General features: G+C 38.3%; 1 protein-coding gene across 7 annotated transcripts in view; it reads right to left on the bottom strand.

The window, feature by feature from the left end:
• PLEKHG1 (pleckstrin homology and RhoGEF domain containing G1) overlaps positions 1-14748 on the bottom strand; it is a 212190-nt gene that overhangs the window by 42153 nt on the left and 155289 nt on the right. For all 7 annotated transcript variants that reach the window (XR_012496798.1, XM_019735456.2, XM_074333704.1 and 4 more), the window contains 2 exons: positions 14582-14682; positions 1607-1676 (listed from right to left, as the gene is read on the bottom strand). Coding sequence is in view for 6 of the 7 variants with exons in the window: in XM_019735456.2 (XP_019591015.2) it covers positions 1607-1676; positions 14582-14682 (171 nt within the window). In the remaining variant the exon portion in view is untranslated. The remainder of the gene's footprint in view (positions 1-1606; positions 1677-14581; positions 14683-14748) is intronic.

The following is a 14748-nucleotide window of genomic DNA, read 5'->3' as shown; positions in this document are numbered from 1 at the left end:
CAATTAAAGCAATTTTCCATTCCTCCCCAGAGTGGAGCAGCTGGTTGTGTTTCAGAAAACGTAACATCTTCTAAATTTCAGGGTGCTGAATGAAAAGCAGGTTGTGCCAGACCCACGCAGGCCCTCACCATTCCCTGCTTACATGTGAAAGTGTGGAGTGCTGCAGTCAGTCTTCTAATTAAACTTGGCAATATTACAATGAAAAATAAGATTTGGGAGTTGGCAGCATGGCACATAAACAAACTTTTATGTGAATAATTAAGCCAGAGCTAAACATATGCTGGACCGTCTTTAATCAACTTGTGATTACAGTTACCAGTAAAAGCCCAAACGCTTCCAAATGCCTCTGTGTTGTTCATGTGCTGTGGTTATTTTAACATATCTTCTTTGATATACTCGGCATATCTTTTTACCCATTCCTCCCACTTTCATTTTCCTTTTCTTTCAAATTCCTACCTTTTAGGATAATTAATGATGACACAAGCAACTTGTGAAAAGAGTTGGATGTGTAAGCATGTGTGCACAAACATTTTACAAGTCAACACACACACACACACCCACATACACCCACAAAGCCAGGCATGTTTTATATACAATGCCTTTAACTGCATTGAAAGAATCACACTTCAGTAAAACCCAGAGTGTTAACGTTTGGATTCAAAACCATTGGCTGGATCTACGGCATCACAAATGACCCCATGGAACAAGTTCTGGAGCTGGGCTGGGAGGACGTCTCCAAGTTCCCACTGGATTCCCGATTTCCAAATGAGGTTCCTAATTCTCAGTTGATCTCAAAGCCCTGGCATGACCTTTGCTTAAACCTTTGTTATGTGTGAAACCACAACTGCTGAAATCATACGAAGTTTTGCTTCAACACGATTTCTGCTAGAGGTTTTCCAAACAAAAGCTGTTGAATTTTTCAGAGAAACTTAAAATAGGATTCTATATATAGTAGGCAGTACGTCAAGAAGGTAATGTCATAAAGGGTTGCCTTGTATGTTTCAGAACGCCGTTTCCTATGTGGGTACAGAGTACGACCCAACTGTTATTTAAGCTTTAAAAGTCAGATCCTTTCCTTGTATTTTTCTAAACCATCAATGCAGCTTAAGAAAAACGGAAGAAAATGACGATGCATGTTTAAGGTGTTTAACAGATTAATTTTGCTTCTTTTTATCCCCCAAATGATAATTATATAACCGAGGTTAGTGCTGTATATATTATATATATTATATATTCGAACAGATTTTTGTCACTGGTATAGTGGTATATGTATTTGTTTTTCTAACATTCTGCTATTCTGAACTCTCCTTCCCCCCAATTTCAAGTTTCTTCTGGGAAAGACGAGTGACATCAGTCGGTCACTATACATTTCCAGGACAGCTATTCAGTTAACAGTTAGCATTTCCTAACTCACCGGGGATAGCAACAGTATTTTTTTTCCTTGCTGGAAAAACAAAAACAAAAATGAATAAACAAAACCAGACTGAGAGAGATTAGTGGCTAATTTCACCCCACATGGAACAAACACATCATTTTAACTTTCAAATGAAAACAGTTTGCACTCTGTATCGGTCTTGGTGGGTCCAGAGAAATGACTTCTGCTTACCTTGGACACAAAACATTCTGCTATGGCCGCAGGGTCATTTTCACAGTTTTCCAAATCTTGCAGAAGTTCACTAATAAAAAGGTAAAAGAAAATGTTAGATTGTAGTCTTATGGTTGAGGACCTCGTATATAACTTAGAAGTTTAAACATTGATTTGGCCTTGATAAGGAATTGTATTCAATTGGAAAACTGAGGACCTATTTTCCTTATCTCTAAGGGACTTGCCCAAGATCATGCTGGAGTAGAAATGTAAACACAGGTCTGATCTCTAACTCTCCCACCCAGAGATAAGCCCTGACTACCACTTAAGTCTTCTAGATGTTTGTCACTTGTTGCACAGGTGCTCACACACACTCATTCATTCACCAAATAGCGGTCTAGGTACCAGGTACTGTGCAAGGCATAAGAGCAAATGCATCAGTGAGCAACATGAAATGCAGTCCCTGGTCCATCGGAAAGGTCAGACATTCAATTAAAAAAAATCACACGAACAAATATAAAATTCTAAGTAGGAAAGACATGCTAAGGGTGGAAATATCTTTTCTCAGATGTAAATCTATATTATTTTTTAATGGTTCATTATTTTAAGTAACTTTCATTAGAATTCATTGTGTGGATACACTATAATTAAATAATTTCCTGCTGTTGGATAAAAGTCTATAAATGGAGTTGCTGGGTCAAAGGCATTCTCAGTGTAAATTTCCAAATTGCGCTCCATACAAGTTGCATAAAAATATTTATTTTACTATGTTATGTGTTTGTTTTAACTAACTGTGCATTACATATTTCATTAAAAAAAAAGTTAAATAGTTCTATAGTAATTATGATAAAAACAAGCAGTTTCCTGCATTGTTCCCTACTCGTGATGGCCATTCTCTGGAAGCATTTTCAACGCTAGCTGCTTCTGCTGTACGTATCCGTGTTTCTAAACATGTTGATACTGCATTTTCATTATCTTTCAGTTTTAGACACTATTTCCTTTTGAATTTCCCCAAACCTGCCCTCCTCCTATCTTCTCAATGAGTTCTGTTATGAAATGGGATTCAAGTCAGAGCTTACATTTTTAGAACTATGTAAATATTATTCTCAGCTGAGCTTCGCTGTATACCATAATTACATTTCCTTTCTTGCACAACCATGTTTTCCCTGGAATTAAAATTCTTTTCTTTTTGCTTTGTATCAAAGTATACACTACTAATTTATCCTCAAACTTTATGCCAGCAGTATAACTCTCGTGTCACTGTGTTCAACAATCAGATCATCTATTGGTTGTATTCTTTCCAGGTGTCCTTCCTCCCGCAGCTGTCTGTCCCTCTGCTCCCACCTGGACAGGTTGCCCGCCAGGCCTGGTGGGTTCTCCATCCTGACAATGCCCTTCACCTACGGTAGCTTCTGCGTCGGAAGCCTTGTTTCTTAGATACAGTTTCCTCCTTGGGGCAATTACAACACCCAGTTGCTTTCTGAGTAGGAGTAATAGGCAGTATTTTCTGAGACTCTTCTTATTTCAAAATGTTCTCCCTTCACACTTGGCTGATAATGTCAGTGGATACAGAATTCTTGGTTGGAAGTCATTTTTTTGGAGCATTCAGGAAACTATGTTGCCTCATGAATTCCAGTGCGTTGAGAATAATATCATTCTGATCCCGGTTCCGTGTGACCCGTTTCTCTATTCTGGAAGCTTTTAGAGTTTTCTCTTTGTTAACATAGTTCTGAAATTCTGTGATGGGTGCCTTTGGGGTGGGTCGTTTCATGCATGGACCCAATTAGAACATTTGGGAAATTTTCTTGAACATCAGTTCTCAAAGTGACCCCTGGGTTCCTCATACCCATTTGGGAGATCGAGAAGGCTGCTATTTTCATAAAAATACTTAGACACTACACTCTCATCTCTCATGAGAGTACAGTGGACTTTTCTAGAAGCTACGTGACCTGTGATATCCTACTAGATGGACAGCAGAAACAGATATGAGAATCCAGCTGTCTTCTAGTAAATCAGACAGTAAAGAGATTTGTAAAAACACAACACAATTCTAACACACCAAAACTGTTAGTGAGAATAGTAAAATTATTTTTCTAAAAATGTATGGATTTATTATTATTATTATTATTATGATATTACTGAGTAAATTGATATTTTAACAATTTCTCAGTTTTAATTTATATCACAGTAAACAAAACATCATAAACCATAAACAAAAAAAGCTTTTTGGGTCCTTTGTAATTTTTAAGCATGTATAGATCCTGGGACCAAAAAGCTAAGGAACCTTGTCCCTGAATTATGTTTTTGGTATTTCCTCCCCCCACCCCACCCCTGCCATTTTCTCTTCTCTCTCTCTTTGAAGCTCCTATTATTACATTTTACATCTCCTGGTCTGACATTCTAATCTTTTTTCTTCTTCTTCTTCCTCTCCTATTTCCCCTCTTCTCTTTTATCGTTCTGTTTCCTGGGCGATTTCAACTTTATTTTCCATCCCTATTGATTTTTTTTTTTTCATTTTTAATCTGATTTTTAATTTCAAAGTGTTTTTTTTTTTTTTTTAAATAACCTCTTTGGATGTTTCTGTTTTTACTTTATAGGTGTAAAAATCTTTTCTATCTCAAAGATGTTGTTGTTATTATTATTTTGGACTTTTCTTTCCTGTTCCTTGCTTTCTGCAGAGCTCCCTTTTCTGTTTGATCATTTTGGCATCTGTCATTCATGTTAGAGACTCTCCCCAAGTATCCAGGGATCTTCATTTGGCCTTTCCTATTTGAAGGTGAGACACCACAATGCTGACCATAAACGCTGTGCAGAAGTACAGCCTGTCATGCGATGCTACTCACTCCAACTCAGTGGTTCTCAAACTTCTGGTGTGAGAATCTCTTTACACTCTTAAGGGTTCTTTATGTGAATTATATCTATTGATATTTCCTAGATTAGAAATTAAAACAATTTTAAAAAATTGGTCAATCCATTTAATAATAAACCTAATTATATGTCAATATAAATAACTTTTTGTAAATAATTAGATTTCATGAAACCAAAAGAAGTTGGTGATAAGAGTAGCATTTTTTTTTTTTACATCTTTGCAAATCTCTAATGTCTACCTTAGCACAGATGGATTCTCATATCTGCTTCTGTATTCAATCAGTTATTTTGGTTGAAGTATACAGAAGAAAACATCCAGCTTCACACACATATGTCATTGGAAAAGGAAGGAATATTTTCACAGCCTTTCAGGTAAGTGTGGGTATCCTTCTTGGATATTACACTGAAACTCAAGTGGTGGTTTCTTCGAGGTTTGCTGGAGTCTAAAACCATACCAGTGTACTGTATATACCCTATTACTTTAAACTCCATTGGTCTATCTTGTACTTTGAAAGGCTCTTTTCCCAACGCATGATTTCAGAACAGTCCCAATTTCAAACATTCTTTTTGAATATTCCTATAAAAACATTCCAAAGAAGCAACATTTCTGGACCAGTGTTTTCCATCATTGGAGGATGGAATAAGTGCTGTGGATGTAAGCTTTGTGTCGAGGTCTCTCCACATAAATCCTCTTTCTGAGCACAGGAGAATTTTGCACAGAATCCATCATGTTACTTCTCACAGCTTAATAGACATACTCCTTGACAATATTTAATTCCCTGTGCTCTAAACGTTATGCTCACCAAGCTCCCCTTTGAGCTTTAATTTCATCTCCAGAGTGGACTTGCTGGTAAGAGGAAGTGTCCCAGGGGACCCACCCAGACTCTAAGTCAATCTCACATGTAAATGAATGATTGGGGGTCATTACTTAAGAACCGCAGAGCCGGGAGGTTGCTCAGACACCTTCCAGTCCCAACCCCTAATTCTAAGGTGAGGAAACCATGGCTCATAAAAGGGAGTTGGCTTACCTTAGGACCCACAGCTAATAATTAATGGCCACATAGCTGGTGTTAGTATTAGGGCTCTGAACCTCAGTCCTCGACTCTATTATAAACACATCTATTGAAAGGTTTGTTTCCTGATCAACTGAAGAAAGATGAGGGCTAAACTCTGCATCACAGTGTCTTCCCCACGGTACTGCCTACCATGCATGGAAGGCTTGTTTGAGTTACCTGGCCAGCTTTCCTTTGTAACTCTTTTCTAAAATAGGATAAACACACTAAAAACAGGGACAGTGAGGAGGAAGCAATGGGATGTTGTTTGTCTTCCTGTCATCAAGGCTATCATCCTGATATAGTTGGCCCACCACCTGGTTTGCTCTCCGTTCAGCATAGTAATTATGGAAAGCTTGCTGTGTCAGGCACTCTTATAAGCACTGAGGTTACAGGGTCAAGAACATGGACACCGGTCCTGTTCTAGGCACTCATGTTCTGATCGGAGGTGGTAAGTGTGAATAATTGAATAAACAACATAATATCAAACAAAACGCATCCTCGCATCCTTGGTTGGCAAGGATGTGAGGAACTGGTACTCTTTTGCACTCTTGGTAGGAAAGCACAATGGTGCAGCTGCTATGGAAAGCAGTGTGGAGGGTCTTCCAAAAATCAAAAATAGACCTACTATATGATGGTGCAATCTCACGTTTGGGTATTTATCCATAAAAAAAGTTGAAATCAGAATCCTGAAGAGATATGAGCACACCCATATGCATTGCAAGAATATTCACCATAGCCAAAGGTGGAAACAATCTAAATGTCCAGTGGATAAAGAAAGTGGGATCTATACCTACAATGAAATATTGGTTAGCCTTAAAAAAGAAGGAAATTCTCCAATATGTGATAACATGGATGAAAATTGAGGACATTATGCTAAATGAAATAAGCCAGTCACAGAAAGACAAACACTGTATGATTCCACTTACATGAGGAATCTAATAAACTCATAGTATCAGAGAGTAGAATGGTGGGTAGTTACCAGGGGCTGGAAGGAGGGGGAAATGGAGGAGTTAATAATCAGTGGACATAATGTTTCAGTTAAACAAGATGAATAAAGTCTAGAGATCTGCTATGCAACATTGTACCTAAGTTAACAATAACGTACTATACTCTTAAAAATTTGTTAAGAGGGTAGATCTCATGTCAAGTATCCCTACATAATAAAATCAAATATTAAAAACCCATTTTGCTAAAAAAGAAAAAAAAAACACCTAAATGAAATTACAATAGAAACACACACCATAGTACATTATCACTTAATAAGAAATGTTTATGTAAAAACTAGTAAAGCATTGGTTTTACTGAAAAATCAAACAAAAACAACATCATATGACATTGTACTAGTACGTGACATAAAGCAAATAAAGAAGGCTATGTGATAGAGAGCAATTGAGGCTAGGTGCGGGTGGATGGGCATTGGAGCAATCAGGAAGGCTCTCCGAGGAGGTGATCTTTGAGTCGGGGGGAGGTTGGAAGAGAAAGTCATTTTTAAGAAATCTGTTGTGAGTCCAGGACAGAATGAGCTTGGTGTGTTCTTGTGTGAGGTATTGAAAGGAAGCCATTGTGGCTGGAGTTTGACGAGTAACAGGGAGTGTGGGAGATGTAGGAAGAAGACTAATTAGAAAATAATATGCCATGTACTATGGGCACACAGATGGAGCCATGGAATGTGCTATATCAGCCTCTGAAGATAGTCCATAAAGACAGAAACAGGACTGATGTTCTATTTACAGCCTATGGGGTGGGACTAAGTTTCTCATCGCATCACTGTAACTAAGAACAACTTCACATGTGCAGTAATAGGAAGGAGTGACTCATAGATTGTTTTGTACTCAAAACTAAAATCAGAGTCACCCTACCTTCAGGTTTTGGGTATTTTCCCTTTTCCCTGAGTAATTGTTCCAAATATTTCCTCTTTTTGAGTAGGGCTATGAAAAAAAAATTATATATATATAAATATATATATAATATATATATAATATACATATATATGTGTATATGTGTGTGTGTGCATATATATATATATATATATATATATATATATATATATATTTTTTTTTTTTTTTTAACTTAAGCTCAAGTCCCTTCTTTGGGTGGGAAAGTACACACTGTTCTGTTTTACAGAATGTATTACATATAAAATTGTCTCGGACCACTGATGTGAACTTACAGTCAGAAAATGTATTTTGACCTTGAAGATTCTACTGCCTCACACTGAGTGAGATTTAGGAGTGCCCCCCCCCCCTTACCGTCTGCAATACACTTAAACCACCACTTCCTTTTCCCACCCACCTAACATGGTCAATTAGCATTTTAACCTGTTACATCCACAGAGGCACATGAGCATGTGGGAATAGAAAATGAGTTAGGTTAACAGCACTAAATGTTCCATTAATTTTACTGATACATTCGCATGGGCCTTGAAAAGTCCACATGAAAAAAGCCTGTAGGTAAAAATATTTCTACCATTGTGCAGAAGTTAAAGACATTTTGGTGGTGTAAAAATGCACTAAAAGAAAAGTGCCCCCACCTTTCACTGCCTTATTGTTACATGTATCCCATGATTCACTTTCTAAATTACATTTCAAGGGAGAAAAGAGTATGGCTCAAATAATTTTTTTGTCTTAACATACACGTTAGTTGCGAAGCTTTCACTATTCTGCTCAGACAAATTAATTGCATATTCCTCAGCGTTCTCAAAGCATTTTGTTCATTCCTTGATTACATGGCGTTACTGCCTCTGCTATACAGTGGTGTCATTCATCTTTATATGACTAGACTCAGCCCAGTGTATTACACATGGTAGTGACTCCACATAGGTATACTGAATAAAGAAGATGAGTTGAAGGAAATGGCAAATTTTACTCCATCTTTTGAAGAAGGAGGAGAGCTTAGGTGATTTTAATTTGCTAAAAAATAATTTTAAAATAGAAGTTCAATATGGAGGAATGGTCTCTATTTCCTCACTCTTTATTCTTAAAGATTCAAATTATAGTTCAGAGAACTCTTCTTTTTTTCTGGGAGAGTGATGCTGTATAAAACAGTTGGTAATTTTTCTTTAGTTGGTAATAAAAAAATTTTTTTGGGATTTTAGGGGCAAGTTAAAATGGGGAGAGTGGTTTATTTTGACTGACCTAGTTCCCTGACCATTTGAGAATCTCTTGCAGACACCAAACCAGAGGTTTAAATATCGAGGCTATCATAGGGATTATGAAAGAAAGAGAGATTTGGTTAGGAAAAGGAAAACAAAAATGAAGTCATAATTGTATTCTGAAACATTTCATGTTGGAAGAGTTTGTGAAATAGCAATTTAAATCTAGTCAGATACCAAAACTGAATAAAGATAGTACAAAGAAAGAAATTATACACTATCGTCACTTATGAACATGCATGAAAAAAATTCTTTAAAAAACTATAAATAAATCAAACTTATCAGTGCATAAATATATAAAACACCATGACCAGGGAGGGTTTATTCCAGTAATGTACGTATGATTCAAATCAGCATTCATATTACTGTAATCTACCACATTATGAATAGGAGCGAAATCATATGCTAATTTTCTTAAAGGCATTAAACATTCAGTAAAATTCAATATTCATTCACAATAATATCTTAGCAAAATAGGGAAAAGTGTTTATCTAAATCCAAGAGCAATAATCATACTTAATGGTAAAACATTTAAAGCACTTTTGCTAATGTCAGAAAGAAGATAAGGATGCCAGCACCTAATACATATTGTATGATGGGGCTTACCCAAAGCAATAAGACAAGAAAAAACCATAAGGGATAGAATTGTAAAGGAAGAAAAAAAAAAAGAATCTCATTTTCAGATACCACTATCTGCATAGAAATCCAAAAAAACATCTATAGACCACTATTAGAAATAATGGGAAAGTTCAGAAAGTTAGTAGGAGACAATATCAGCATGTAAAAATCAAAAGCATTCCTAGATGACAATAATGACCAATTAAAAAACAGAAAATATATTCTAGTTACTATCAAAAGTTAATTTTTAAAAGTTACATGTATGACTGTGATGGAGAAATTATAAAACACTGTTTTAGGATATTTTAAAAAGGCTTGATTGAAGAGATACATGTTTATGGATGGGATGACTCAATATTGTAAAGATGTCAATTCTGTCAAAATGAATGATTAAATTAAATGTAATTTTAATAAAAATCCCAACAGAGTTCTTCATGGAGGTTGACAAACTAATGACAAAAAAAAAAAAAAATCACTTGACAGTGCAAAGAGTCAAGAAAAGCTAAGCCAATGTTGAAGAAGAGCAATGCGGGCTTACTAATTAAGACAATAATATGGGCAGGGATGAGAAAGAGATCAACGAGACAGAATACAGAGCCCAGGGACACACCCACACATACATGTAAACTTGACCTGGGAGGAAGATGGAACAACAAATCAGCATAGAAAGGATGTATTTTCAACCAGGGATAATGGGACCATCAGCTAGCCATATGAAAATAAGAATTTGAATTTCCTAACATATATCATACTTCCATCATTTTTAGTTAGATTAAGGACATAACGTGAAAAGCAAAGTTTTAAGATTTTTAGAAAAACAGAGTAAATTTATGAACTGAGCATAGGAGATAATTTTTTTAAACACAACACAAAATCCATATACTATAAAAGTGTATTTATTTAGTGTAGTCACATTTATGAATCATACAACTTCTTTTCAAAGAAACCATAATTAAATTAAAAAGACTCTTACTAGGAGATGATTTGCAACTCACATAATCCACAAAGATCACCAGCCACAATTCATCAAGAAGTCCTATACAACAATACGACAGATAAATGGACAATGGCTACAAGCCAGAAATTTAAGTGGCCAACAAACAAAAAAAGATGCTCTCACTATTACTATAATCAGCAAAATGCAAAGTAATACATCCCCAAATGGAATATTACATAACAGTTCAACCAAGTAGAGCCATAGATCTCAAAAAGAATGTTGAGTGAAAAAAAAATTGTAAGATATTGACATAAGTTATGCCATGTTTGAAATAAGTGAAAACATGTCACCTATTTTAAATAAATACACACACACACACATATATATATAGTCAAGGCAATAAAATCATACCTGGGAATGAAAGAGCAACTCTTGGATCATAGTTATAGTTGTAGGAGCAAATTGAGCCACAATATATTGGCTTCCTGAGCCAATTCTGCATCTCTCTCCCTAATTCCATGTTCAGAGATGTCTTGTTAGTAGCTTTAAATCTGCTGTGATGAGAGTGTTTGCACCATAGAAATTGGCAAACACTAACAATGTACATCTCAGGTTCTCTCTCCCTTGCTCTCACCCTGAAGAACTGGTTTACCAGCACACCAGTGTGCCATTCTCCCACATATGGGGCTTCACCATTATTTGTAACGTCTTTATGCTTTAAATAATTTCTAAAGCAAATATGGCATAAAGAAAAGCTTTGATAGAGTGGAAGTGGTTCATGGGTGTTTGTTGTATTACCCTATGCTTTTCTGTATGTTGGAAATACTTCCTGAAAAACAAATCTAGTCAGCTGAATTTTTTTAGGCTAGCATAAAACCATTTCCTTTTTGCTCTCTTTAATTTTAGAGATTTAAATCTTGCTTAGTTGGTCACAATATTATATTATGTTGAAAAACCTGTACCTGAACGAATAATAGAAACTTTAAAATTATTTCTACCCCAACCACAGATTTACCAGACAGCTGTGTCTTTGAAATCAACTGATATAGGGGTATGTAATAAAGGATTCGTAAGAGGCATTAACATAAAAGTCACATCAACACTCTTACTTAACCAAGTCTAATGGAAAAAACACTTGAGCTTTGTATTTAGACTCCAGATTTAAGAGAAAGGAAATAAAAACGAATAGGGACAAAACACACCATTCAACTGTGCAAGTTTAACAAGAAGATAGTCTTGAAAATAATAATAATGAAAGAAAAATAACAAAATAATAATACCAACAGAGATTTGACAAAACTAGGTTTTCAAAGTCGGCTAGGTTGGCTTTGTAGCTCTACGTCCTGAGCACAGAACTATCCACACTGTGTGATTGATTCCTTGTCCATGAGATGTGCACACCATCTGTAAGATGTGATCCCACCCACCTGAGAGAACTGTTAAGAGGATTCCATGAGATAAAGCATGTGCAGGGGATATAGAAATGTGATCTACAAAAGGGACAGACAAGACAAGAACAGTCACATATAATTGTGTCACTACACGGATGCCTCACACATCATCATCAGGGATTCATTCACTCCGACTCGGGTTATTTTAGACGTATCTGACTTCCTCGTTCAGAGAATACCAAAGAGAAAATAACAGAGAACGGATTCAGGCACATCAAGTTCTCCTCAGTCTCCAGCCGTTGCAGACTGGGCTCCACTGCCAAGGCCCCTTCTTGTTGACATAGGCGGTGTCATGCAGGATCTCTGGTCACGCTCCCCACACTAAGAATGCAGGACGTGGTGAGGCCAAAAAGGAACACCCATGGAGCCATAGATAAGGGAGTCATACCACTATATTCTCGCTGGTGGCTGCATTGGAGACACAGGAGGCAGGAGCCACACGATCCGCAACCTGCCATCACCTTGCCTCTGCCAACCAACCTCACTTGCTAACTGCAATCCGCCTCTCTGCAATCCGCAATCCATGCCATGCCACGCCATGCCACGCCACGCCACGCCACGCCACGCCACTATACCACCACCTTGCTAGCTTAGCCGCAGCAGTTATATCAGTGGCTAATGGCTAACCAGTAACAGCTGACAGCCAACTAGTCACAGCTGATGGCCATCTACTACCTGAGCCAGCACCTTTCTATGTGAGGCCGAGAGCCTGGAAACTGCTCTCTGGGGCTCTGTCCCCACAGGCGGCTACTTCATTCTTATCTTTCTTTAAGTTAGGAGGCTCATGAAGATTTAAACTCCGGAGTACAGAACCCTTGGAGCGTGCCACAGTGTGACAAACTGTGGTTTGAAGAGCAGGGCCCCACTCTGGCAGGAGGGAATGGGGCTCAACGCCTGGGGTTTGCATTCAGACAAGCCCAGGTGAGGCACATAAGGTGATCATACCCGTGAAGCTCTAGGCCTCCCTCCCTCCAGCATGAAGGAAACGCTAGATAAACAGTCATTACCAGCAGCTCTCAGCCAAACCTCCAGACGTGTGGGCCAGGGACCTCCCAGCACCTTGACCTTGGCCTTGCCCTCTTCAGGGGTTACAGTGCCACTGGTGGGTTCTGGAAGGAGCCGCCACTCAGGCGCTGGACACGTTTTACCATCAGTAACTGCTAAATGGGGGCCTGCTCTAATCCAAGTCATTGCTAATGAACATGTGGACTCTAAACTCCCCAATTCAGCTTTCTTATGTCCTTTCTCTTTTCATATTAATTTGTTTATTTGATCTAGACAGTGTTTCTCAACCATGGCCGCACATTACAAACATCTGCGGACCTTTTAAAGAATCCTGATGGCCTGGCCCCACCCCAGACCAATTAAGCAGATTCTGCGGGTAGGACCCAGCGAATATTTTTTTAAAAGCTTCTGAGGTGATTCCAGTGCGTAGCCCAGGACGAGAACCACCATCTGGGAACGTGCCAACTGGTTTTCACAGTCTACTGACGGAAATGATAGAGCTGTTGCAACCGTGGCATTTTTGACATCCTAAGCTTTCAAAATTGAGGGATGGGTTGATACAATTCAACAAACACATCTCCCAGAGGCTGGGCTTGTGCTAGGGTTTGGGGACTCAAAGGCAGTAAAGGAGATGTGGACGGTGCCCGTGAGCAGCTCACAGATACCAATTTCGATATGCAAAGATGGGGAGGATTTATAATTTGCACTGTGGCTGAGTCGCACAATGGCAGCACACTGTAGACCTTCATAATGGGGTTTTATTACAACAAAATCCATGTCACCATTGGTTAGTATTTGGGTATTTACTCTGTGTTGGCATTGAGCTAGGCACTTTAGGTGGATCCGCACAATGAAGCTTCACAATAACCATGTAAAGTAGATATTCTTATTGTTTTAATTCATTCATTCATTCCACAAAAGTTCTGATGCCTCCTATGGGTCAGCGGCTATTTTAGGCACGTGGGCAGTAAGTACAAAAACAGAGCAATCCCTGCCCTTGGGGAATATTCTGTAAGTGGAGGTGGGAAGGAAAGAAACAACAGACATACCCAACAGTCAAACGTATTGTATGCCAGAACTTGCTAGTAAGTACCAGGAGAAAAAGAAACAGCAGAGCAGGTAAGGTGTGTGGGTGGGTGTCCAGTAAGTGTCACTGAGAAAGGAAAATTTGAGCAAAGACTTGAACTGAGGAAGTTAGTTATTCTACTCCGTTTAAAGACTCACCAAAGGGTACCTACATTGTTCAGCGAGGATGCAAACCCAGCTATGCTGAAAAACAGAGTCCGTGTGGTTCACCTGCCTATGACCTGGTCTTCCAAAACGTGTCCCACTATGTTATAATAACTGATTTGCTTGCCCCATCCCCTTCAGCTCCCTGTCTGTCTTGTTTACGATGGCAATTTTCTAAGCCCAGTGCCTGCTACATAGTAGCTACTCACACATGTTTGAATTAAATTGAATCATTTTTAATTTTAATGATGAACGAATCTGAATTGATATGCGTATGACTTAAAGTAATTATTGTGTGTTTACTGTGTCCTGCCTGCCCACTCCCGAGGCAGAAGAAAACTTTCAGAGAATCCATTGGAAGTGGGGGTGCTGCAGACGAAGTCAGCATGTATTTTCGGATGCCCCGTTCATACTGTGTTGTGGAAGAAAGATGTCACTGCTGTATCAGGACATGTAGTTCTCTCCTCTGAGCCAGCAGGATGGAGCAGGACAGGAATATTCAATAAATATGACCTGTATGCAAGCAAGAATGCTTCCAGGTAGAAGACTCCATGGTGTGAGAACCCACAAAAATTTATGAAGTCAAATCAGGTATCACAGGTAAATTTTCTTAGGCCACATTCATTGGAGAGAAATTCTTAATGGTCCTATGTGAGAACAATCTTGTGAGTATTCACTTACCTATTGAAGTGGTAGATATCCCGTATGTTTCCAAAAAGGGCTGATCGCTCTTCCGTCCCCAGAGGAAGTTTCGTTTGGTCCCTGATGCAGTCAAGGTAATCCTGTGAAGTCAAGGAGAAGGGTGTCGTAAACACGGCTTCCTTCCTCACGCCATCTTTAGTCATGCA

This window comes from Rhinolophus sinicus, linkage group LG05, assembly GCF_036562045.2.
Source record: "Rhinolophus sinicus isolate RSC01 linkage group LG05, ASM3656204v1, whole genome shotgun sequence".
Taxonomy (NCBI): domain Eukaryota; kingdom Metazoa; phylum Chordata; class Mammalia; order Chiroptera; family Rhinolophidae; genus Rhinolophus; species Rhinolophus sinicus.
The sequence above is the reverse complement of the archived record's forward strand: the minus strand, read 5'-3'. Positions and strand labels throughout refer to the sequence as shown.